Source organism: Myxocyprinus asiaticus, chromosome 27, assembly GCF_019703515.2.
Source record: "Myxocyprinus asiaticus isolate MX2 ecotype Aquarium Trade chromosome 27, UBuf_Myxa_2, whole genome shotgun sequence".
Taxonomy (NCBI): domain Eukaryota; kingdom Metazoa; phylum Chordata; class Actinopteri; order Cypriniformes; family Catostomidae; genus Myxocyprinus; species Myxocyprinus asiaticus.
The window spans coordinates 31,522,073-31,548,212 of record NC_059370.1 but is presented as its reverse complement, the minus strand read 5'-3'; the positions used below and the strand labels follow the sequence as shown (position 1 = coordinate 31,548,212).

Here is a 26,140-nt window from a genome sequence, read left to right as displayed (position 1 = left end):
CCCTCCATAGAACTGGTGCTGGATTAATGAAGTATTCTTAACAGGAAAATTCTTCTTATTTTCTAACTTAAGAAAACATTTTAAGAATATTTTGTAGTATCAAAAGACCTTTTAAGGAGTCTTTCACACGGAACACATTTTTGTGTCCATTTGCTCTTTTCTTAAGTTGTTTTTCTATGTAAACATGTGTCTTCTATGTAAAACACCACGTCTCACTGTTTTTTCGACATCGTATGCGTTTGTTTTTTCACGCCATGTCAAGTTTTTCTTTTTTATTTAGTGCAAGAACACGTTCATTTGAACAACCCCTTAGGATGTTCTTATCTTTTATTTTTTCTTAACCCATTAATGTTTATAGTTAGATACAGTCTTATTTATCCTAAGAATATTCATAATTTTTTTTTTTTCTTAAGGACATTTTGGTGATCAGGCCCCTGGTCCTTAGTGTATTAATTTCCTGCACAATACTGTTTCTATAATAATTCATCTTTAGCCATATTGTTTAGTATTTCAAGCATCTCTGTCCCTTCTAATGGACAATCTCCATTTGCAGCTCTCTCTAATAGTCAGCTAACATTGGATACTTTTATCATTACACAGCAAACATCTTGTACACCTAATCCTGAGAGAACCACTGTGTGCACATAAAATAATGTCAATGTAAGTGTGTTGTGGTCTTTTCTAGCCCTAACAAAAAGGTGCCTGGCTCTCTTCTTTTCCTTCTGATAAAAGCTTAATTTGTTGTTCTACTGACACTGTCAGCTATTTGCAAATGTATGTAATGTACAGAGCTGTCTTCATTGTCCTCCATTGCCCTGGGCTAAGCTGTTTTTTTTCCCCCTCATGTTATAAGTCTGCTCAAAGGAACTGGCTATAATGTGTTACCCAGAAACAAGGGAGCCTAATAATGGTCATTACGACAGTGTCGTGCTTTGTCAGTGTACATAAAGATTAAGTCAACAAATGTGTGTGTGTGTGTGTGTGTGTGTGTGTGTGTGTGTGTATATACACTATATTGCCAAAAGTATTCACTCACCCTTCCAAATAATTGAATTCAGGTGTTCCAATCATTTCCATGGCCACAGGTGTATAAAATGAAGCACCTAGGCATGCAGACTGCTTCTACAAACATTTGTGAAAGAATGGGCCGCTCTCAGGAGCTCAGTGAATTCCAGCATGGTACTGTGATAGGATGCCACCTGTGCAACAAGTCCAGTCGTGAAATTTCCTCGCTACTAAATATTCCACAGTCAACTGTCAGTGGTATTATAACAAAGTGGAAGCGATTGGGAATGACAGCAACTCAGCCACGAAGTGGTAGGCCACGTGAAATGACAGAGCGGGGTCAACGGATGCTGAGGTGCATAGTGCGCAGAGGTCACCAACTTTCTGCAGAGTCAATCGCTACAGACCTCCAAAGTTCATGTGGTCTTCAGATTAGCTCAAGAACAGTGCGTAGAGAGCTTCATGGAATGGGTTTCCATGGCCGAGCAGCTGCATCCAAGCCATACATCACCAAGTGCAATGCAAAGCGTCGGATGCAGTGGTGTAAAGCATGCCGCCACTGGACTCTAGAGCAGTGGAGACGCGTTCTCTGGAGTGACGAATCACGCTTCTCCATCTGGCAATCTGATGGACGAGTCTGGGTTTGGCGGTTGCCAGGAGAACGGTACTTGTCTGACTGCATTGTGCCAACTGTGAAGTTTGGTGGAGGGGGATTATGGTGTGGGGTTGTTTTTCAGGAGCTGGGCTTGGCCCCTTAGTTCCAGTGAAAGGAACTCTGAATGCTTCAGCATAACAAGAGATTTTGGACAATTCCATGCTCCCAACTTTGTGGGAACAGTTTGGGGATGGCCCCTTCCTGTTCCAACATGACTGCACACCAGTGCACAAAGCAAGGTCCATAAAGACATGGATGAGCGAGTTTGGTGTGGAAGAACTTGACTGGCCTGCACAGAGTCCTGACCTCAACTCAGGCCTTCTCGTCCAACATCAGTGTCTGATCTCACAAATGCGCTTCTGGAAGAATGGTCACAAATTCCCATAAACATACTCCTAAACCTTGTGGAAAGCCTTCCCAGAAGAGTTGAAGCTGTTATAGCTGCAAAGGGTGGGCCGACGTCATATTAAACCCTATGGATTAAGATTGGGATGTCACTTAAGTTCATATGCGTCTAAAGGCAGATGAGCGAATACTTTTGGCAATATAGTATATGTGTTGGGGCACTTTTTTTTTTTAATTTATTAATTTAACACCCTGTACCATGGTTCAGTGATCAGTATTTGCTCTTTGTACTCCAGGATTACATTATCTGTTCATTAGGCCCGCCAAGTGCTCTGGCAGCAGCTGGTCTGGAAAGTCCTGTACCACAGGTGTGGACTCAGTGGAGCGCTCTACATCTGCGGTAGGATTCGCGTTCTGCTTTTTTAGCACGGCCTCCACTCTAATTACGCTCTTCCTCACTCTCTTTTACTTTCATCCTGTAATTTCCTCGAGCTCAATCCCCTACCCAGAGCCGCATGTCCCCGGCTCTGCTGATTAGTGCTAAGTAGGCTGGGGCCCACAGGTGCACACGTCCTCTCTGTGCTATTTTTACCTCCTCTCTCATTCAAAGTGGGGGGAAAGAACAAATACAGTTTACTGTTCATAGTAGGGCTGGGTATCATCAATTACATTATGATGTACATGATGCAACAGTTAGTTCCTGTCCTCTAATCTGATTGGATAAGCGGCGCTCCAAGAGTGCTGATATTTATTATAACAGCGCCGGGCTGCTTCATTGTATGTATCATTACATTGTCTGTGTTTCTGTTCCAGAAAAGCTACTAATCTTTGCGTTGCTTGGCGACAGGCAACTGTTTATGATGCTTTGGCTTCATTGGAACTATTTATTAGTGTTGCAAAAATAGACAAACAACTGGTCATATTTTGTCTAAAATATAAGTTACTTAATATGAACTTCGTACTGTAGTATTGTTGCAGAATTAAATAAATATCAATACAACAATCTAAAGTAAGATGCAAATCGCAAGAAAAAGAATCACAAAATATCTGTATATGATGACATCGGCACAGCTCTTGTTCACAGTCTATCCAAAAGGCCCCTTTGCTTCTCCAAGTATATTTTGTCTTGCTTCTTGCCCATGTGTTTCTGGTCAGGTCTATGCACAGATTACTACTGAGTTTGCCTTCTCAGCTCTGTACTTTGGCAGGAAGTCAGACCTCCCAGAGAGTGCGAGATGACGCTGCTGGACTCTCATAGCAGGGCATCCCCTCTGGCTTCTCAATCTCAGTCTCACTATGGATCAAATAGTGAGCTGTACGCTATGTGTGAGTGTGTACATTTGTGTGTTTACAAAATACAGGCACTGTCCCATCTGAAAAGACTAGCTTAGAAGGGCATGAAATTCCATGCTGGTCAAGGGCAGGCTAGTTTTTGCTAGTTAGCACCGACTTAGTGGTGGTATGGCTGATGGCCATGTGGTTCACCAACAGAACTACAAAACTTTGACTAAGTTTGGAGTAGACGTGATTTAAGACCTTGAAAATTCTGTAATTTACTGTAAAATATTGCTCAATTATTGAAAAAAAAAAAGTGCAATGAAAGTAAATGGAAAGTGAGTCTGTCATTCTTCTGCCTAACATATCTCCTAATGAGTTTTTTGTGTGTGTGTTTTATGAAAGAAAGTGTCATATGGGTTTGAAACAACATGAGGGTGAATAAATGATGGCAGAATTTAAATTTGTGGGGGGAACTATCCCTTTAAGACGTTACAACATATTGAACGGGCTGTACTGTCTATTCCTCCCAACCTTGTCTTCATTGATATAAATTAAATAAATTGCATTTTTCCTGATTAAAGGTCCAATGCAGGCTAATCTAGTTTAGCATCCAAAACACAATAAATGCTGATAATCAGGAACATGCTGGTCTTTTCAGTAGGGTTGGCAGCTTCACTTCTCCTACAACACAACACTACAATGATCCTCATTATGCAGAGAGCCTTTTTTGCTCCATAAATCAATCAAAATAACTTCAATTTGGCATCCGTATATTACAAGTTAAATTAAGTGGCATTTCAAATTGCAGTTGCTCTAAGGTAGTTAGGTCTGTTATGCAAAGAGCAAAACAAACCTTTCCTTTATAGGTATTTGATCTAGGAAGACAAAGCTGCCCTTTTTTGCTTGCCTAAGCTATAAATCAGCTTAACTGAATTTCCCTCCAGGTATCAATCAAATTTTATCTTATTCTGATTTAAAATTATGGTACATTGCCTTGGTGTGAGCCATGACGAATTATCAGCTACAATGCATTTTACAGACTCCTACAGAATTACACAATTTGAAATCTGCCATCTTTGCTGATGGGCACTTAGTTCTGCATCCACATTTATAAGCCAGTCACCTGAGCTGTAAACGCCATGTGTTGAATCATTCTACAGTGGCAGGAAAATTACGTCCTGACAATACTGATTTGCTGATGGCACAGCAAGAATGCACACAATCCAGCAACTCGGCAAGTCAGCAGCGACTATCAAGCACTGACCATTTCACACATTTAGAGCCCTAAAAAAAATAAAACCCTTTTAAAACATATAGGATAATATAATACAAATGTGATTTATATGTTACTAGAAAAAGTGCAATTTTGTTAGAATTTACTAGGCTAGAATTCATACCCTTCAATGGAGGAAAATGCTTTTTGGGTCTAGATAGCTTTTGTTGGTAAATGCAGGTCGGGGGTTCAAGCCCCAGCATCGCCAAGATGCCACAGTTGGGCCCTTGAGCAAGGCCCTTGACCCCATCTGTTCCAGGGGTACCGTATCATGGCTGACCCTGCACTCTGACCCCAGCTTAGTTGGGATATGTGAAAACAAATAAATTTCACTGTATATATGCAAACAAATTATGTATAATGTGTGACCAAAATAAAGGCTTCTATTCTATTCTATTCTATTCTAACTATTTGGGTCATGCTAACCAGCCAAACCTTGACCCTTGGTCACATCTTTAATTTGGCATTTAGTGTGATTCATTATTAAAGAAAACTATATATGTATATATATATATATATATATATATATATATATATATATATATATATATATACATATATACAGTATACTGTATACATATGGAAAAATAGGGTCTTTTGCCACTTTTTATTGATATAGAAGAGAAGAGAGTCTAGAAGAGGCAGGGTAGCGTTATATTAGGGAGAGTTTTTATTTGTTTTGTTTGTGGTGTGTGTGTGTGTGTGTGTGTGTTTGTGTGGGTGTTTTGTGATAAGTTGTTTATTCCAGGTTCCTCACAATAAATACATTGGGATAAAACCGAAAAACGATGTTATTATTCAACACTTGGCTCATTCAGAAGTAGCAGTGCACACCCAATGAATCATTTATTTATTTGAAAATTTAGTATCAATGTCAAGCCTTTCACTTGCAAATAAGACGTTAGAAGAGCCTGTTTTCACAAAACATCCTCTGTATTCCAATCCTGTAGATAAACCTTGCCCTGTATGGGAAAGTAATGATGCCCTCTCTGCAGCAAATTGTAGTTAAGCACCAATGATTTAAAATTGCATTAAGGATTCTGTGGCTGACTCGGCTGATAAACGCTGTCTCAGACAGTTCCTTCTGCACTCCCCTTTAAGACATTTGTCATCCTGCTGTGCCAGCGCCTGTGTTCCCCTTCCCCTGTGTAAAGATCCCTTTGCAAGAGCGTTTTTCTCTGACATTCCTAAAGCTCTCAGTGATTCAGGTAATGCACTCTTCCCTGTCCAATGCTCTGCCGACTACTCCTAGTAACCAAAAGCATGAAACATATTTTTCTTTGACACAACTGTGAGTGGCGGGGATGCTGTCAGTAAGCTCTTTGTGATGTATTGTGAATGTGAGCAAAGAATGGAGCTCACTCGTAGATGTTGAGAGATGACCGTAAAGCTTGTCTGCTCAGCTTTCTGCTGATCATAGGGATGTTTTTTTTTTTTCTCATCTAGGCTCATCAGAGACTGCAATCTAAATCAGATTTCTCTATTGGGAATATGGAAAACTAACACGTTACAATATTAGACGTTATAGAGCAACTTATATTCCTGTTGAATGTTCAGCATTTTGCATAATATCATCTCTCAAAAGCATGGAGAAGTGGTTAAACCACCTGATCTATTAGTTTGAGAGCTTCACGCCTTGATAACCCTTCTGGTCTAATTGGTAGTGCTGTTTTTCAATGAATTGCAGGCTTCTGACAACAGCTTAATGACTTCAATGAAAGGTCACTATTTATATTTTAGAAACTGCACTAAAATCTCACAGATCTGGAGGAAGATCAAAGTGAAATTTGACTCTGCATTCTATATACTGTTTGAGTAGACCCACAGTACTTTATTCTTTTGATGCATAGGAATCTGACATTTGAACTACATGACATTCATCTGGCTGAAAACCTTCTATTTATTGTCCAAAAATGTTTTCTTCCTCAACTGGACCAAGGAGAAACCAACTTTAATTTGTTAGTGATTTCTGGAGACTTTCCAAATGCTACCATTTGAGAGAATTAGTGTTTCACTAAAAGGGAATTTAGATACCTTTTGTTTCCTTTTTTTTTTTTTTTTTGCTTTTATAAAATACAGTTAATTAAACTTTAGAATGTGAGCAGACAGCTCTGTGCACTGTGGGGTCTTTGTTCAGTTTAAGCCTGTTAACTTGTCTTAATTTGTGCTGATTTGTAATATTGTTATATAACTAATAAACATTAACAACCCTCTGATGCATTCATTATTAAATCACAAAGGGAAAAAAAATCAAATAAATATATATATACCTTAATGTTTCTTTTTTTCTTTAAAACAAAAATGTAAGCATTCCTAGTCAAGCTTTTTCTCCAAAATTATGTAATTTGAAAGAGTTACATAGGCTAATCTGCCCTTTACAACAGAAGATTATGCTAATTATTTCAGATTTACTTGGTGCATCACCACTCTCGTTGCTTTGTTGAATTTGTGTTGTTACACATATATAATGCAATGATATACAAAGAGGATAGCCATATATTTATGTGCGTGGGTCAAAGGTAATTCTCACACCTGAATTGTTAAAGGAATATTCTGGATTCAATGCAAGTTAAGGTGAATCGACAGCATTTGTGACATTATGTTGATTACCACAAAAATAAATTTTGACTTGCCCCTCCTTTAAAAAAAATCTAAAATCTAGGTTACAGTGAGGCACTTACAATAGAAGTGAATAGGGCCAATTTTAACCATTAAAATACTCACCGTTTCAAAAGTATAGCCACAAGATGTAAACAATATACGTATGAACATGATTTTAGCATGATAAAATCACTAACTAACCTTTTCTGTGTAAAGTTATAGCCAATTTTTACAGCTTCGTTGCCATGACGATGTAATGTCAACAAACCCTAAAACGACTGTAAAAACGATGATTTAAACAACTTTACAACACAAATAATACATGTGTTTTAACTGAAGAATTAATGTAAGTGCTTTTGTAAAATTATAAGCTTAACATTTTTGCCATTAAACCCTCCAAAAATTGGCCCCCGTTCATTTCCATCGTAAGTGCCTCACTGTAACCTTGATTTTTGCTTCTTTTAAAGAAAAGGTGGGACGAGTCGAAATACATTTTTGTGGTAATCAACATTATGCCACAAATACTGTCTATTGAGCCTAAAATGTATTGAACCCTGATTATTCCTTTAAAATGGCTTTTACAAATATCTCTGCACTTTGGTGGACAATCTGCACCAGAGGGTTAAAAAAAAGAAATTTCACTAAAATTACTCTGGTGTGTATCCATAATAAGTTGAAGGCTATGAAGAATAGGCTCTCCATTGTGAACTGCTGCTTCACAGCTATAATAAAAGTGCTCAGTTTCTTTGATTTCTCAGCAAAGACCAGCAAAAAATACCTGAAATATGCACAGTAAAAGGCTTCAGGTATGAGTAGTACCTCTCCTCTCTCTATGATGTGTGCCTTCAGAACCCTCTTGCATTCCTAGGTTGAGACGGATAAAAGTGGGTGCGGGTGAAGAAACCTTCAAAGAGCTGGATGTGGAACTCTCAAGGCTCTTTGAAAAGCTGCCCCCTTGTGGAATTGGAACGGTAGGTAAAATCCCATCAAAGTGCATGGGCTAAAAAAGCTTGTATAGCCTGGGGTGTGTTCTCTCCAGCCCTTTGGATGGTTGTGTCACCCGTGCAGTTAGACAAACTAGCAGAGAAGGGAAAGTAGTTACCTTGAAATTGATTTTGATGACTTCCTGACATGATGGACACTGCACCAATCTGCCACTTTGTCACACTTTGTCAGTGCCTTAGTGTCAGTGCTGAGTTCGGATTCTTGGAATCAATAAATTCACATTAGTACCAACACAAGATGTCAAAAGAGCAACTTCAACCATCATTAAACTTTTATACTTTGCTCCCAAAATGTCAAAATGATGGATTGCTGCAGTACATTCTACGTTTTCAGTGGCAATCAGGCTGAGAGTAGCGCAAGTTTTGGTATCATGATGGAGCTGCAGAAATGAATTAGAATTTAGAGTTGACATACTGATACGTACTATTTGCTGTCTAATTAGCTTGTTATCTAGTCATATCTTTGAACCTTGCATATTTTCAGCTAACAGTGACGACAGGCAACATACAATTGAAGTCAGAAGTTTACATACACCTTAGCCAAATACATTTAAACTCCTCACAATTCCTGACATTTAATCGTAGAAAACGTTTGTTGTCTTAGGTCAGTTAGGATCATTATTTTAAGAATGTGAAATGTCAAAATAATAGTAGAGAGAATTATTTATTTCAGCTTTTATTTTTTTCATCACATTCCCAGTGGGTCAGAAGTTTACATGCACTTTGTTAGTATTTGGTAGTATTGCCTTTAAATTGTTTAACTTGGGTCAAACGTTTGGGTAGCCTTTCACAAGCTTCTCACAATAAATTGCTGGAATTTTGGCCCATTCCTCCAGACAGAACTGGTGTGAGTCAGGTTTGTAGGCCTCCTTGCTTGCACATGCTTTTTCAGTTCTGCCCTCAAATTTTCTATCCGATTGAGGTCAGGGGTTTGTGATGACCACTCCAGTACCTTGACTTTGTTGTCCTTAAGCCATTTTGCCACAACTTTGGAGGTATGCTTGGGGTCATTGTCCATTTGGAAGACCCATTTGCAACCGAGCTTTAACTTCCTGGCTGATGCCTTGAGATGTTGCTTCAATATATCCACATAATTTTCCTTCTTCATGATGCCATCTATTTTGTGAAGTGCACCAGTCCCTTCTGCAGCAAAGCACCACCACAACATGATGCTGCAACCCCCATGCTTCATGGTTGGGATGGTGTTCTTCGGCTTGCAAACCTAACTCTTTATCCTTCAAACATAACAATGGTAATTTTGGCCAAAAAGTTCAATTTTTGTTTCATTAGACCAGAGGACATTTCTCCATAATGTAAGATCTTTGACCCCATGTGCACTTGCAAACTGTAGTCTGGCTTTTTTTATGGCGGTTTTGGAGCAGTGGCTTCTTCCTTGCTGAGCAGCCTTTCAGGTTATGTCGATATAGGATTCGTTTTACTGTGGACATAGATACTTGTCTACCTGTTTCCTCCAGCATCTTCACAAGGTCCTTTGCAGTTGTTCTGGGATTGATTTGCACTTTTCACACCAAACTACGTTCATCTCAAGCAGACAGAATGCATCTCCTTCCTGAGCGGTGTGATGGCTGCGTAGTCCCATGGTGTTTATTCTTGCATATTATTGTTTGTACAGATGAACATGGTACCTTCAGGAGTTTGGAAATTGCTCCTAAGTATGAACCAGACTTTTGGAGGTCCACTATTTTTGGCTTGGCTGATTTCTTTTGATTTTCCCATGATGTCAAGCAAAGAGACACTGAGTTTGAAGGTAGGCCTTAAAATACATCCACAGGTACACCTCCAGTTCAGTACACATCCTGTACAGTGTATGTTATTATTTGTTTATTGTGTTGTGTGTAATTATGTGTATATTAGACTTTAAATTGTGTTGTGTTAATTTGATGTTATTGTAAATTGGTATATGTCTCATCACTGTCACGACTGCTATGTTGATCGGAACTGCACCCAAGAATTTCACACACCATTGCACTTGTGTATATGGCTGTGTGACAGTAAAAGTGATTTGATATGATTTGAATTTGATTTGATTTGACATCCTATCAGAAGCTAATTGTCTAAAGGCTTAACATTTTCTGGAATTTTCCAAGCTGCTTGAAGGCACAGTTAACTTGGTATATGTAAACTTCTGGCCCATTGGAATTGTGATATAGTCAATTAAAAGTGAAACAATCTGTCTGTAAACAATTGTTGGAAAAATTACTCATGTCATGCACAAAGTAGACGTCCTAAATGACTTGCCAAAACTATAGTTTGCTAATTTTAAATCTATGGAGTGGTTAAAAAATTTGTTTTATGTGTATGTGAACTTCTGACTACAACTGTAAATATGAATACTTAAAGGGATATATCACCCAAAAATGAAAATGAGTCATCATTTACTTAGCCTAATTTTGTTCCAAACTCATACTTTTTTTCATCCAAGGAATACAAACTGAGATGTTAAGCAAAATGTTAGGGACCACCAGCCTCAGTCACTATTAGCTTAGTTTCACTGTGTGAAATAAAAGATGCAATGAAAGCATTCTGCCTGATATCTCTTTTGTGTTCCATGGAATAAAGAAAGTCAAATGGGTTTGGAGCAACATGAGGGTTAGTAAACGATGACAGAATTATAATTTTAGATGAACTATCACTTTAAAAGTTGTGCAAAGATTGTTTCTATTTTTGGTCAAATGTTGTCTTTTGTTTGTCAGGTATCTACCCAGGCTGCAGAACTAGTGGATATTTATCTGTCAATAACAGTTGTTGTTTGAGGTTTGTAGTGTTGCAGTAATTGTAACATCTCACTGTTTGGTGTGCTCTCATCTTCGATCAGCTCCAGCAATGCAACTTTTATCTTTTTTCGTACTCTCTTTCTCCACAGAATGTTTTAAACTTGGCTGTTTCAAATGATGTAAGTAATAATAACAAGAGGCAGTGAAAATGCTTTGTATTTATTTTTGATGTGACTGTGAGAGCGCACTCTCTTTTCCAAGACGCAAGAAATAAAAAATGGGATTGGGTTTTTACAGCAGAAACACAGGCTTTCTGTGTTTAATGGCTCTCATTGAAACTATCAGTCGCATCTCTGGTCCAGTGCACAGGGCTTTCCATCCAAGATATCTCATATCTCTTTGCTCGCAAAGCAGAGTTTGCAACATGAAGTAACGTGAATTTCTCTTCTGATTTTCATTTTTGTGAATGTGTACAATGATGAATGTTTATCTGTCTAGATCTTTAGAACAGAGAAGATAGATACAAAGAAAGTAATGCAGCAACGGATCAATTTTGGTGCACTTGCACTTATGGTAATGGCTGTAGTCTGGTGTTGTTTTATTATTAATTTATGCTTTGCTGATTTGCTTTCATACTTTTGCTCAAACTTGGGGTTACAGGTTTGTCCTAACCTTAACTCAACATGCAACTCATCTCATACCGTTAAGGACGTGAATGATGCCTTAAAGAATGTGGCTTGTTGAAATTGATGCTATTACTAAGCAATCAAACTTGTAATTTTTGTGAGACTGACAGTGAAATGGGTGAAAAAAGTCCATAGACTTGCATTGAAGGAGAGACTTGAGCCAAATCTAGAGACCAGAATATAATAGAGACTTGGGGGTGGGCTCTTTTGTCTTTGGTTAGCAAGCAACCACCCTGAATGACCCAGCAGTCAACTAAACCCTTGCAATGAAACCCTTGCAACCATTTAGAAACCTTAGCAACCTTAAAGGAATATTCTGGGTTCAATACAAGTTAAGCTCAATCAACAGCATTTGTGGCATAATAATACCACAAACATAAAAAAAAGCAAAAATCTGGGTTCCAGTGAGACACTTACAATGGCAGTGAATGGGGGCCAATTATTAAACATTAAAATACTCACTGTTTCAAAAGTACAGCCACAAGATGTAAACAATATGTGTGTTAACATGGTTTTAGAGTGATAAAATCGCTTACTAACCTTATCTGTGTAAAGTTTTAGACAATTTTACAACTTCGTTGCCAAGACGATGTAATGTCAACAAACCCTAAAACACTAAAAAGACTGTAAAAATGACGATTTAAACTTTACAGCCACATTCACTTCCATTGTAAGTGCCTCACTGGAACCCTGCTTTTTTTAAAAGAAAAGGATGGATGAGTCGAAAGTCATTTTTGTGGTAATCAGCATTACGCGACACATGCTAAACCACCCTAAAAACCTTAGCTGTCACATAGCAATGCCCTTTAGCAACTACACACCACAGCACCCCAACATTTTGGTGGGAGTTTTTCATAGGCAAGCACCAGTCATGTTTTCTTGAAACACATTTTGGTTAAAAGCTCCCTTGTAATACGTCAAGACTGCAAAGCTTGTGACACATAAAAGCTCAAAGATCATAATCCATCCCTTTAGTTGCTGCTGCTGTAACAGAATGATTTAACAAGTAAGGATTTGTGCAGGGTTCCATTTACATTCTAAACAGGCAGATGAAATGAGTCTTGATTTTTCCTTGCGAAAGCTCAGAGAAAATAAAATTTACTTTGTATACCATGACTTTTACTTACTTGTCTCTTGACTCATCCTGAGAGAATATACCCAGTGGCCAACATTGTCTCTCCAAGTTACAGAGTAGGTAAAGGGTGGCATTGCTCATTAGCCTGATCACCATTGGCTGTAATTACATTTAGCCCCAGAACAAGCTCATTCATCCATGCTTTATTATTTCATCGTTAGACTGATCATTAAATAAATTTAATATCTGTCGTCTGGAGTTCCTCATTAGAGGAGATGTTCGTTGTGGCTGTATGATAAATGGAAGGAGGAATGTCTGTAGTTGGTCAGCCTACAGGCATCTTTACACTGCAAAGATGACACAGAGGCCATATTTGAAACAGCATATATACTGCAAAACGGTGTGTTTATACAGGCTTTATAGAGTGTCACATGCTTTGCATAAATATGTTTACACAGGAATGAGGAATGATACATTGTCTTGTGGAATATAAGGAAAATAATACATTCAAAAAGTCAACAGATTGAAATTTTAGTCATTCAAAGAGAATCTGCCATATGCTGTTGCAAAATAAAAATATAACGCCAGGCATCAGGTTTGACATCAGTTGCATTTAATCACGAGACACGAAGACAGAAGACTTGGAAATGTTGCGCACAAGTCATATGGACTACTTTATTTTTTTGAAGCTTGGCAGCTGTGGACACTAGAAACTGTCTTTGTATGGAAAAGAGCTGTAGGAAGATTCTTCAAATTCTCTTTTTGTGTTCCATGGGAAAAAAAATTAACAGTATATTGGTTTGGAACAACATGAGGGTGAGTAAGTAATGACAGATTATATATTATGGGTAAACTATTCTTCAGATTCTTCTTTTGTGTTCCATGGGGAAAAAATAACAGCATATTGGTTTGGAACAACATGAGGGTGTGTAAGTATTGACAGATTTTATATTATTGGTAAACTGTTCCTTTGATTCTGCAGTGTAAAGATGCTTTAGGTGAGGCTGAGCTGCTCTGTGGTTGGCATTTCACCTAGAGGAAGTGCCAGAGTGAGCTGATCTTTCAAAAAGGCAATCTAGCAGATGTAAAAGTGATTTGGAGCTTAGTCTGAAGTGCTTGTATTTCACATAAGTGAGGTATCAGCCCCATTCAGCAACCATCCAGAGGAGTGTGATTCACAAACCAACCTTATGAATGTCAGATGAGTCTGACCTGTGAGGTGGTTAAATGGTGTGCAGTGTCTGTTAATGCCATTTGCCTTAAAGTGCAGTCTCGTGAGTAATGATGTCACTGTACCAATAGTAGATTTGCTGATTTAATCAGAGTGTTTGAAAGAATCATGTTATTTCTATTGCTGCTGGTTTCATATGGGCACTTTTATAGCACATGCATGACCAACACACTCGCTCTATCTGTTTATTCTGAGTACATATGCTACTTTCATGCTCCGATCACTCCATTTCAGTTCCTTTTTTTTTCCCCGGAGAAACAAAAGCCTCCAGTTGTCTGTTGCATTTTTAGAATTAATAAACAGTCAAGACGTAACAATCTTCAATCTCATCAGCTTAAGAACGAATGGTCAGTGCATGACCTAGTTTTTTGTCACTGCGTATTGATATGAAATGACATGCATTGTTACAATATGCACAAATCCGTTTCCAGTACACTGGATTCAAGTGTTTTCAAAAGCTCAGTAATAAAGGGCATCAGTTGGAGCCCTTGGTGTGATTTTGACATGAGTGAGAAATATGTGTCTCTGAGATCTGCATTTGTGCATTAATAAAAACAGATTGCCAGTACAGGCTTTGTAAACACACATTAATTACAAGGCTTATATGACATCTGGTCTCCCAGAGGTTAGCGTCGGTATACGCAATGCTTGATCAATGCTCTAGCCTGTTTCAGTATTGTTCCTGTGATGGAAGAGGTCACATACTTTCACAAAGCTAAACAATAAGATGGTCTGAAGGCCAGTGAGAGAGTGTTGGGCCAGTTGACAGAACCGCCTTATTGGGCCAGTGCTGCATTGTCACTACTTTTTAACTTTGTTAATTACATATGTGTTATGTCTCGCAAACCAAAACATTTGTATTTGTATCATATACAGTATTGAACGTTATTGTCAAATTGTGATTTAAATATGACAGCAAGATAACAGTGTCTTGCTGGCTAATATAGATTACTTTTTATTGAAATTGCAAAAATGACTTGGGATAGTCTATTGGAATTGGTTGAAACCAGTAATGTTTCATAATGTATGCCATTGATTTTCAGCAAAAGTGTCTTTATGAATTTAGAAGTATCATGGAGTTTAGGCTTGGGATCAATACCTTTTTCACGCATCAATAATCAGAAACTTTTCCAGATGATTATTGATCTATATCAGCATTTTTTCAGATACAAATAGCCAAATGGCCTACTCGTTGCACAATCATTTTTGTCTCTTCATACACATTTCTCAACACAATTTTTGTAAAGTTTGAGCGGCAGGGTAATTTAAAAGGGGTTGCACGGCGGATGTGTCTGGCAGAAGACATGGCGCGTTCTAAAATTTTTGAAGGTACGCACACAACCGCCGTCAGTTGGTGCCGCCCAGCTACAACTGCAGCTAAAATTCTGCAGCGCCATGGAGGGCAACTCGCATAGTTTTCCATTAAATTCGACCCAGATCATTTCAAATGATTTCTCCTTGATGCAGCTGAAATTTAATCTAAGCACAAAATCAACATTTTCAGCAGAATTGTCTGTTATTTTAGTGGATTAGTTGTATTAACCTGAGCTGCATATATTTGTGCTTCTCATAAGTGAGATCAGACATCAGATCTGTGAAGTTCTCACGCTTTTGTATATATTGATTGACAGGTGAGGTTAGGTGCTTCGCTGCTGCCGGGATGCATACAGGACGAATTAGCATTTACACATCAAATGTGATGAGTTCAGATGTGTTTTTGACCACATATGCATGTGGTTTTTGTGATCTGATCACAAAATGTTTTAGACCCTGTTTAGACCTGTATTCAGCACTGACCACATGTGATCAAATGTGATCACCAAAAACGCATCTTAATACCAGATGAAAACAGGGTCTTACACTAGCCTGAAAACTCATCAACATCCCTTTGGTCATTCTTGAAGAAGTACAAAAACCTTTGTAACTTTTGTGTGTATGGTGACAATATCAACAACGTTCGTACTGCCACCTGCACCGTGTCGACGCATTTTGTGGGTGATACCTGTGCCTTGTTCTACCCACAACATGGTGCTTCTGGTCTAGTGTGCAACCGGCTACAGTATTAAAGGGTTAGTTCACCCAAAAATGAAAATTATCTTGTCATTTACTCACCCTCATGCCATCCCAGATGTGTATGACTTTCTTTCATCTGCTGAACATAAACAAAGATTTTTAGAAGAATATCTCAGCTCTGTAGGTCCATACAATGCAAGTGAATGGATGCCAAACTTTTGATGCTCACAAATCCACACAAGGTCTACATAAAAGTGCTCCAGATGACTCTTGTGGTTAAATCCATATTTTCTGTAATCCATATGATAGGTTTGGGTGAGAAACAGATCAATATTTAAGTCCTTTTTCTTTCACTTTCACTTTTTCCTCCTCCTATCCCTACTGGGCAGGGAGGAGAATTTATGTTAAAAAAGTACTTAAATATTGATCTGTTTCTCACCCACACCTATCATGTTGTGTCTGAACACATGGATTTAACCACTGGAGTCATATGGATTACTTTCTACTTTATGTGGATTTTGGAGCTTCAAAATTTTGGCACCCATTCACTTGCATTGTATGGACCTACAGATCTGAGATATTCTTCTAAAAATCTTTGTTTGTGTTCTGCTGAAGAAAGAATGTCATACACATCTGGGATGCCAGGAGGGTGAGTGTGGGAGAGAGAGTGACTGGAAAGCACAACAGCCCTGAGAAAGTCATTAATTAAGAGTGCTTTCATTTATTTATGAGTTATTTTATGTTATCGACGGTACCATCGATTGTGTGTTTGTTTCAAGCACAAGTACTCACAACCCAGGTGACGAGCCTTACCGCTCTCCCCCTCCCGCAGACCGACACATGAACATGCCCCCCCATGCCATTACTCACTCATCATGAGAGAATTTTAATTTTTGGGTGAACTATCCCTTTAAGTACAGTAAATGTTAATCACCCCCTTAGAGTCTCCCAAATCTATTATACCAGACTACATTGAACAGAAGGCCAACTGACAGTGAATTGGAAAGCACACAAATTAGGGTTCTAATTTAAATGTCAGCCAATGCTAATATATAGTTGCCTCAAAAACGTATAGAGAAAATAATGTGCCAATCAATAATCAATGTATCGATATTTTATGACATTCCTAATGGATTTTCATAATAGCTTATTTTTGTAAGAAAATTTGACATTTATCACTTAATGTCATACAAAGTCCAGTAAACATAAAAAAGCTAAATAAATATTCGATGTGACCACCTTTGCCTTTAAAACAGCACCAATTCTCCTGGGTACATCTGGACACTGGTTGTTGGCAGATAGGATGTTCCAAGCTTCTTGGAGAATTCGCCACAGTTCTTCTATCTGTTTAGGCTGTCTCAATTGCTTTTGTCTCTTCATGTAATCCCAGACTGACACAATGTTCGGGGGGGGATTTGTGGGGGCCATGACATCTGTTGCAGGGCATATATATATATATATATATATATATATATATATATATATATATATATATATATATGTAGACACATATAAAAACATATTGATAAATATAGATACTTTTCATATTTGTGGCAGGACAAGTTAAAATTTGAACAACTGGTCAAACTGGGCCAGCAGAAAAAGTCCTGACTGTTGAGCCCTGTCTTTATTATTTAGGTGTATAGTTTCATTTTTCCTTTTTTCTTTTTTTGTTAGATCATTGCTTTTAAGTGGGAAAAAAAGTTTTTTATAAACATGATAAAACATGATCCCTGCCAGTCTTCTTGTAACATATTACCATTTTACTTTGGACACTTAAACTGAGTATTGTTAAGTACCCCATGGCATAAAATGAGTTGCTTTAGAAACAAGAAAACAAAGATTGCATTGAAGTACATAATACTCTTTCTTTCCTCATTATTTTTTGCATATTTAAATCTTGAGTTGCTCATATGCACTGTGCTGTCTACTCTGTTAAATGTTTTTGAACCCTTTTCCTACTGTGTTTCTCTGATCTGGAAGCAAACGTGGGAGGAGGGAACATAATGAGATTAAAACATGTTTACCAGTTCTGATTCATATGGGACTCTTTGCTTGAGTGCCCATCCCCACCCAATGAAAACATGGGTCAGTTCAAATACCCCACTTAACATTAACCAATAAACCCCAAATTACCATCTAACTGAGCCAGGCTGAATGTGGCTAATTCTCGTCTAGTCAAGACACTGATTTGAACTTCTTTTCGAGGTCATCAGCAGGCCAAGGGGCTGCCCGCAGAATTACTTTGAAGCCGCTGGAGTTTGCTCCGTTAATGATCTGTCATTTTAAATGGTCCACGCGTGAAAATTCATCTCACACGGCTCACCAGCAGCAATTCCAACTGAATTTTTACTGGCAATTTCCATTCACAGCATGGTGAGACTGCATTATGCTTCTTAATGACCAGTGTAATGCCTGGCAGTTTATAATGAAAGCAGAGGTGCATGAGATTAGTTCTTTATCGATTTGGCCTTAAGACGATAAGACCCACTAACCTGTTTAAAAAAGGCTTAATCCTAAATGACCAAGACTGTGCTGTTCATCATCACAATGCATTTTTAATGCACTAAAGAGTAACTCTAAAAGCATTCATTACCAATTAAATCATTGTAGACGAATAGAAGAGGATTTAGAAATTGACAGGGGTACCTTCTTCATAATTGATGAATTATTAATAAACTGATTCAGACCAAATTAAGCAATACAAATTTATATCACATTTAAAACAGACTGGCCACACTAACTAACATCTCTCATGTTTTGATATGAATGCTGATTAAGCAATGTCTTTTGTTGCGTCAAAACTTTTTTCTTTTTCTTTTTTGATGCGCTTTACTGCTATTCGTCCCACTCTGTTGAAGCGTAAAACATTTTATTCACAATCATATGCAGAAACTATACTATGAATTGTATTTGTTGTATACAGTAGGCTATTCAAATAACTTCTGACTGTCAAATACAGAGCCAGCTCATGATGTTTCTGGTCTCTGGCCTACAAATCATCTTTTGTTTCTAACCATATGTAGCAGTTGTTGCAATTCACATAATTTTAGAAACACTGACAATTTTAAAATAGCCCATTCCAAGTGAACTTTTTATACCAATAGATTTTCTTTGAAAACTGAAAAAACTTGGATACAAAGTTATTCATTTTGCTGTTGCTGAAGTATTAAGCTCACAGCTGATTGGTCTTGTGGATATATAAGGTGGAATATAACACATGGTTTAGTGTTGTGGTCCAGTCATTCTGTATTTTACAACTTGAATTACACTTTAATTCATGTTGCTTTCCACTGGGCTGTAGAGGCCATGTAATCACACAAGCCAGCTTTTCCATCCCAATAAAACAAATCACTGCATTCAGCAATGGTCTGCTTTCAAGCACCGAATGCTGAGATAGCCCTTAGCGCGACTTGTTGTACCATTTAAAGCACACTGTGATCCTATCCCTTCTGACAGCTAACAACAGACACTTAGTTCAAGACCACATGCAGAGCTAGCCACTCAGGCATGAGCATTTCACTGGGACTTAAAGGATAAAGCTATTTTTTCTGGACAGCATTTGTCTTTGGCTGTAATTTCTTAAATCTATTAAGGGGTGTACATCCTAATTATATGGAAACCTAGCAAGCCTTCAGATCAATTTGCCCCCTCAGCAATCATTAATTACTATGGTACTTGTGACAGACACAAGCCATAAATCCCTAATTGTTTTATTTGATAATTATTTTCCTAATGTATTACTCCTGCTTTTATTGGCCGGAATATTTTGTGCTCCAGAAACTTTAAAGGAAACACAATAGTGCCATTTCCCAGTTTGAATTAAAGGAATAGTTCACCCCCAAAAATTCTGTCATTATTTACCCACCCCTTGTTGTTCCAGACCAGACTGATCTCACCAAGACCGTAGCAGCCGTGTCCCCCGCACTCTTTAAAAATGTGATTTGGTCCCCCACACTTTTTTAAGCTAAACCCATATCGAATACAAATGGTGGATTTGTATACAGTATTCTTTGCATTTTGTTACTTTGGGCTGATTGAGCGACCATCCAGCCAATCGCAGGTGAGTTTCATGAGCCAAAACAACCCTTACATAATAGACCGTCAGTCAGACAGTCTAATCAACACAGCTCCATTCATTTCTGAACGAACGTTAATGAAACTCAATATATGTTAAACTCAAAAACTGTAGGGAAATTATAGATTTGCTTTGTTCTTATAATGCTTAAAACCTTTACTAAAGTCTCTTTGTAGATCTGTAGACATAAAAATTTTAAAGGATGAAAATGTTCTTTTGATCATTGATTCAGAGACTAACTAATTTCACACAAGACACTCATTTGTCACCACCTTCTAGCATTACGAAAAATGGTCACAGAAGGAATCATTAAATGGACCTGAACGAATTTTGGTGAATGTAGTCAAAACACTCGAGCCACTTTAATTTAAATCCCACAATGCACAAGCACAGAGTCAAAAAAATAAAAATAAATTGTGCACATGCACAATTGTCATTATTTTAATTTATTAAATATTTTATTCAGGACCAGCTTGTGCTCAGTCTTTTATTGTCATGTGCTAAACAGAAGCAAGTGCTCCACAAGATGCCCTTTATTTTTGCAGCTAATTAATTTGCAATATTTGAATTTTTAAAATACTACAAATATTAAAAGTATATAATACATATATATTAATATAATACTTACTGTATATCTTATATATTAATATATACTGTAATATATTAATACTGCACTGTAAGTGTTGGGTCTGTGTGAGCCACCTAGTGACAGCTGTGTCCCCTCCCCCCTCACACCTTTAAAATGGCTGCTTCGCCCCTGGATCTCACAGTGAAATCGGAAACAGCAGCTTGACTTTACTTTAGCTAAAATCAGTCTGTGCTTACAGAAATGAAAATCACTGCCCCCAGTGGCCAAAGTGGAAAGTGTTGTTGGGTGCATGGGCAGGTGTGAGCTTCATTTTTCTGTATGTAATGTCTACATAGGGGCGCCAAAAGTGAATTGCGAAGTGAGTTTTTTTTATTTATTTATTTATTTTTTTTTTTTAGCTATATAGGCTGTAATACAGTGTAGAGGAATGCATATTTTATAAACTGTACCCCCCAACCCAAACACCAAACCTAAACCTAACCATCAGTGGAGTACAAATGTTATGTTAGAAGGAAAAATGCAACCTTTTAATTGTACACATCACTGATTAGGTGAATGTGATTACTTCCTGGTTTCAGCTCGGGATCTGAACCTGGGTCTCCCATGCTGTTGACACAACATGCTTCCGGTCGCATCACAGGGGAAGGTGAAAATGCTGGAGGTGATGCTAAAATGTCTGATAGGAGATGGAGCTTGTCGGTGAGTCAGCATAATGTTGCCAATCCAAGGGTACCGGAGCTCTTGGAAACAACATGTCGACTTCCCATGTGATCATGTTGTTCAAACACGTATGCTGTTTTTTTTTTCTTTTCTTGCGGAACTCTAAAGGAGAATTTTTTAAGAATTTTTACATAGCAATTTTCCATACAACAGTTTATAGTGACCACAGCGGTCAAGCTCCAAAAATGACACCATAAAATGAGTCCATATGACATGTGCTACAGTATATTCTTAGCCCTCTGAAGCTATATGATAGCTTTGTGTGAGGAACAGACTGAAATATTTGTTGTTTTCACTGATAATCTTCCCCTTCACATTCAAATTAGTGCATCACATCCACTTACTACTCACAAGCAACCAGTGGTTAATGATGTCTAAAATGTGTCAATGCGCTATTTTTTAAATCTGAGCATGATCGTGAAAGACATTTGAGAGTTTTGGTGGTGGCGAAGATTATCAGTGAATAAAAACTTCCATTTCAGTCTGTTACTTACAAAAAGCTATTGAAAGTCTTTAGTATTCTTTGAATATAGCTCAAAAAACCAGATTGGCCACCAAGATGTGTAATTAATTCAAATCTCTCCTACACAGAAATGCATTTCACATGCAACTGGATTTTTTCTTAGCAAGGATTTAATGAATCCTTTATGTCACCAAAAAAGCAAGTACCCTTGATTTCTGAACTCGTTTGCATGTGTGAGCTAAATTGACTTGCAGTGGTTGCTGTAACAGCACTGGATGTCTAGACTAGCAGCCCAGGCAGCAATTAGTGATTGTTTGTTTTGATTTTATGTTCTAAGTGTTAGAGCATCACACACCAGCAATGAGTTGAGAACCCAGTGGTAGGACAGCATGGCCTTATCTCACTCAACAGGGGGTCCGCTCATACTTTAATATCTTATACAGTGTGACATTCAATTGCAATTTGCAATTTTCTTTCAAGAAAAACCGGAACTAGACTGTAGATATCAGGATGTGGCTAATAAATTATTAAGGGGCATTCAGACCGAACGCGTTCTTGCGTTCAAAAATGCAAGGTGCAGCACAACGAATACGACAGAATGTAGGTGTCTCGAGGCCCGTTTTTAAAGGTTTTAAAAACTTTTAACTTGAATATAGTGCTCCTGCATGAGATGCTGAAAAAAAACAAAAAAACAGTGAGGCGTGGCACAACGTTCAAAGATGCAAAAACATGTTCAATTAATCATTACCAGATCCTTTAAATAAGGCTCTGAATTAATCATATCGTAGTGTATATGCTCACAATTATTTCCTCAGCGGAAAGTTCAGGAATATTGGATCGCTCTTATTATAACCAATGAAGCTGTCTGCATGATCTGCGGACAAGGTAAGGATTACTTTTTTTGTGTGTGTGTTCCTAATTTGTAAGTCGTTTTGAATAAAAACGTCTGCTAAATGATTAAATGTAATAGTAAACGACTTGCGCAGCTTCTTTCATTATAATGGGAGAAATAGTCACTTTTAGAGCTCTACCTCTCAAACTTACAATTAGTTTGCATAAATTTCATTCACCTACCAGATATAAGATGTGTGCTACAGTTGTTAGTTCTTCATGTATCCAGCAGTCTAGCTTCATTGCACCAGTTCATGCATCCATTTGTGGTTGCTTTTTCAGAGATCTAAACACTTTAATTTCCATTAGTTCTAGGCATCCAGAGATTATCCAGCCACCGAACAACATTTTAATAAGATTGTTGTTGATTTGCTCAATGAGAAAGAAAACATTCGAGACACTTCACAAACTCTTTCAGTTCTCTTGCTGAACAAGTTGACTGGCAGTATACACAGTCTGAAAAATCCAGTGTAAAAAATAATATTAACAGTTAAAACATGTTATCAAATGGAATAAGAGTGATTATTTACCACTGCCACGCATACTGTATAAACTTGTGTGTCACGAGGAGGAGGGCGGGGCCGGGCCGTGACTATGCACGCCCGGCCCCCAATTGGGCTAATCAGCCGAGGAGAGGGATAAAAAAAAAAAAAAAATATATATATATATATATATATATATATATATATATATATATATATATATATATATAATTTTATTTTTTTATTTTTTAATCACTTTTATTGTCACACAACCATATGCACACGTGCAACAGTGGGTGAAAGTCTTGGGTGCAGTTCTGAGCAACATAACAGTCATGACAGTGATGAGACATATACCAATTTACAATAAACTGTTCATTCCAAACTTCCTCAGCCGTCTCAGAAACAAGAGGCGCTGATGAGCCTCAGTGTGGACGGACATGTGAGTTCCTCTGTAATGTGGACACCGAGGAACTTGAAGCTGCTGACTCTCTCCATCAGTGCTCCGTTGATGGTGATGGGGCTGTGTTCTCTGTCTTTTCTCCTGAAGTCCACCACAAGCTCCTTGGTCTTGCTGATGTTGAGGGAGAGGTTATGCTCCTGACACCAACGTGTCAGAGTGTGCACCTCCTCTCTGTAGACTGTTTCATCATTGTCAGTGATCAGACCTACCACCACCGTATCATTAGCAAACTTAATGATGGTATTGGAGCTGTGCGTTGCCACACAGTCATGTGTGTACAAGGAATACAAGAGAGGGCTGAGAACACAGCCCTACTGGGCTCCAGTGTTGAGGGTCAGTGATGAGGAGATGTTGCTGCCCATTCTAACCACCTGACGTCTGCTTGACAGAAAGTCCAGGATCCAGCTGCACAGCAAGCTGTTTAAGCCCAGAGCCCGGAGTATCACATAAAGCTTGGAGGGCACTATGGTGTTGAATGCTGAACTGTAGTCTACAAACAGCATTCTCACATAAGTGTTCCTATTTTCCAGGCGGGAGAGAGCAGTGTGTAGTGTAGATGCAATGACATCATCAGTGATGTGGTTGTTGTGGTAAGCAAACTGCAATGGGTCAAGTGAGGCGGGCAGCACAGAGCAGATGTAATCTCTGATTAGTCTCTCAAAGCATTTGCTGATGATGGGGGTCAGAGCAACAGGACGCCAGCCATTTAAGCAAGTGATTTTGGATTGCTTTGGTACAGGCACAGTGGTGGACGTTTTGAAGCTTGTGGGGACTACAAACAAGGAGAGGGAAAGGTTGAAAATGTCCGTAAAAACACCAGCCAGTTGGTTCGCGCACGCACTGATGACGTGGCCCGGAATGCCGTCTGGACCTGTGGCTTTACAGATATTCACCCGTAAGAAGGATCGGGTTACATCCATTACAGAGACGGAGAGTAGCTTCAGCGCGAGAGTTCTCTCCATGAGGGCGGTGTTATTTCCCTCGAAACAAGCATAAAAAGTATTTAGCTCATCTGGGAGAGAAGCAGCGGTGTTCACAGTGGAGTTTTTATTCCCTTTGTAGTCTGTGATGATATTAATTCCCTGCCACATGCTTCTAGAGTCGGTGGTGTTGAACTGTCCTTCAATCTTGTCCCTGTACTGGCGTTTGGCTGCTCTGATAGTTTTGCGGAGGGCATAACTGGCTTGTTTATGCTCCTCCACATTCCCGGAGGTCCACGCATTAAGTGCCGCACGAACATCGCTGTTAATCCATGGTTCCTGGTTGGGGCAGATCCGTGTTGTTTTGGTCGGAACAACGTCCTCTATGCACTTTCTGATGAAACACGTTATGCTATCAGCGGAAACCTCAATGTCGTCATCAGAGGCAGACCAGAACATCTCCCAGTCCGTGTGATCAAAACAGTCTTGTAGCATAGAATCTGATTGATCCAACCAGCACTGGATCATTCTGAGGGTGGGTGCTTCCTGTTTCAGTTTCTGCCTGTAAGTGGGCAGAAGGAAAACGGAAGAAGAACAGTCTAATTTGCCAAATGGTGGGCGGGGGAGGGATTTGTAGCCATCCCGGAAGGGAGAGTAGCAATGGTCCAAAACCCGGTCCCCTCGAAACCAGTTGAAACTGATGGTGGTATTTTGGTGCGATTTGATTTGAAATTGGCTTTGTTAAAGTCCCTGGTCACAAGAGGTTTCCTGCTCACGTATTCTCCCATACAGTTCCTTGAGTGCCCGGTCTGTGTCGGCTTGTGGGGGGATGTACACAGCAGTGATAATGACCGCTGTGAATTCCCTCGGTAGCCAGAATGGTCGACACAGAAGCATGAGAAATTCCAGATCAGGAGAGCAGAAAGACTTGATAGAATGTACGTTCCTCTGATCACATCAGGATTTGTTGATCATAAAACATACACCATAAAACATACACTCCTCTGCTTTTACCTGAGAGGTCTTTCGCTCTGTCCGCTTGGTGCACTGAGAACCCCACGGGTTCGATGGCTGAATCTGGAATCTCAGCAGACATCCAAGTTTCTGTAAGACAGATAATGCAGCAGTCCCTCATCTCTTGTTGGAAAGAGATCCACGCTCTTAGCTCGCAGAGTTTGTAGCTGTCATGTGTCCTTCTCCTCGCAGGCCCGGCCCCGCCCTCCTCCTCGTCACATTGCGTTAATTTGTTTAAAATCACTGTGTAATGCACACACAGTATGTACAGTATGTATTATGACAGTTAAAACTGATGTTTTCAATTGGAACAATACTGATTGTAGCTTATTGCCATGTGTATATATTGTGTTAAACATTTGCTCAAAAACATGCATGTTACAAAATAAACGAGAACAAATTTAAATGCTCCAAGAGTCTATATAATGCAAGCAATAAAACACAGATCTTACCCAACAAAACCCATTCAGTCTGACCCATTATTAGATACTTTAATACTTGCCAATGACAGAACAGCTGTTAAAGACTCAACAACAAAGACTTAACAATTTTGTGGAGACACCGCACGGTTTTGGTGTACAAAGGCATTTTGAATACAAAGACATACAGTATATACACT

General features: G+C 38.7%; 1 protein-coding gene across 5 annotated transcripts in view; it reads left to right on the top strand.

Annotated features, from left to right (window-relative positions):
• LOC127418379 (probable E3 ubiquitin-protein ligase MID2) overlaps nt 1-26,140 on the top strand; it is a 163,053-nt gene that overhangs the window by 42,855 nt on the left and 94,058 nt on the right. Inside the window, exon 1 of one of the 5 annotated variants that reach the window (XM_051659014.1) lies at nt 21,180-21,267. The exons of 3 other annotated variants lie outside the window; for them this stretch is intronic. In XM_051659014.1, coding sequence (XP_051514974.1) covers nt 21,188-21,267 — 80 coding nt within the window. In that variant the 5' untranslated portion in view covers nt 21,180-21,187. Of the gene's footprint in view, nt 1-21,179; nt 21,268-26,140 lie in introns of those variants that run through there. One more of the 5 variants, XM_051659015.1, reaches the window with a different exon arrangement.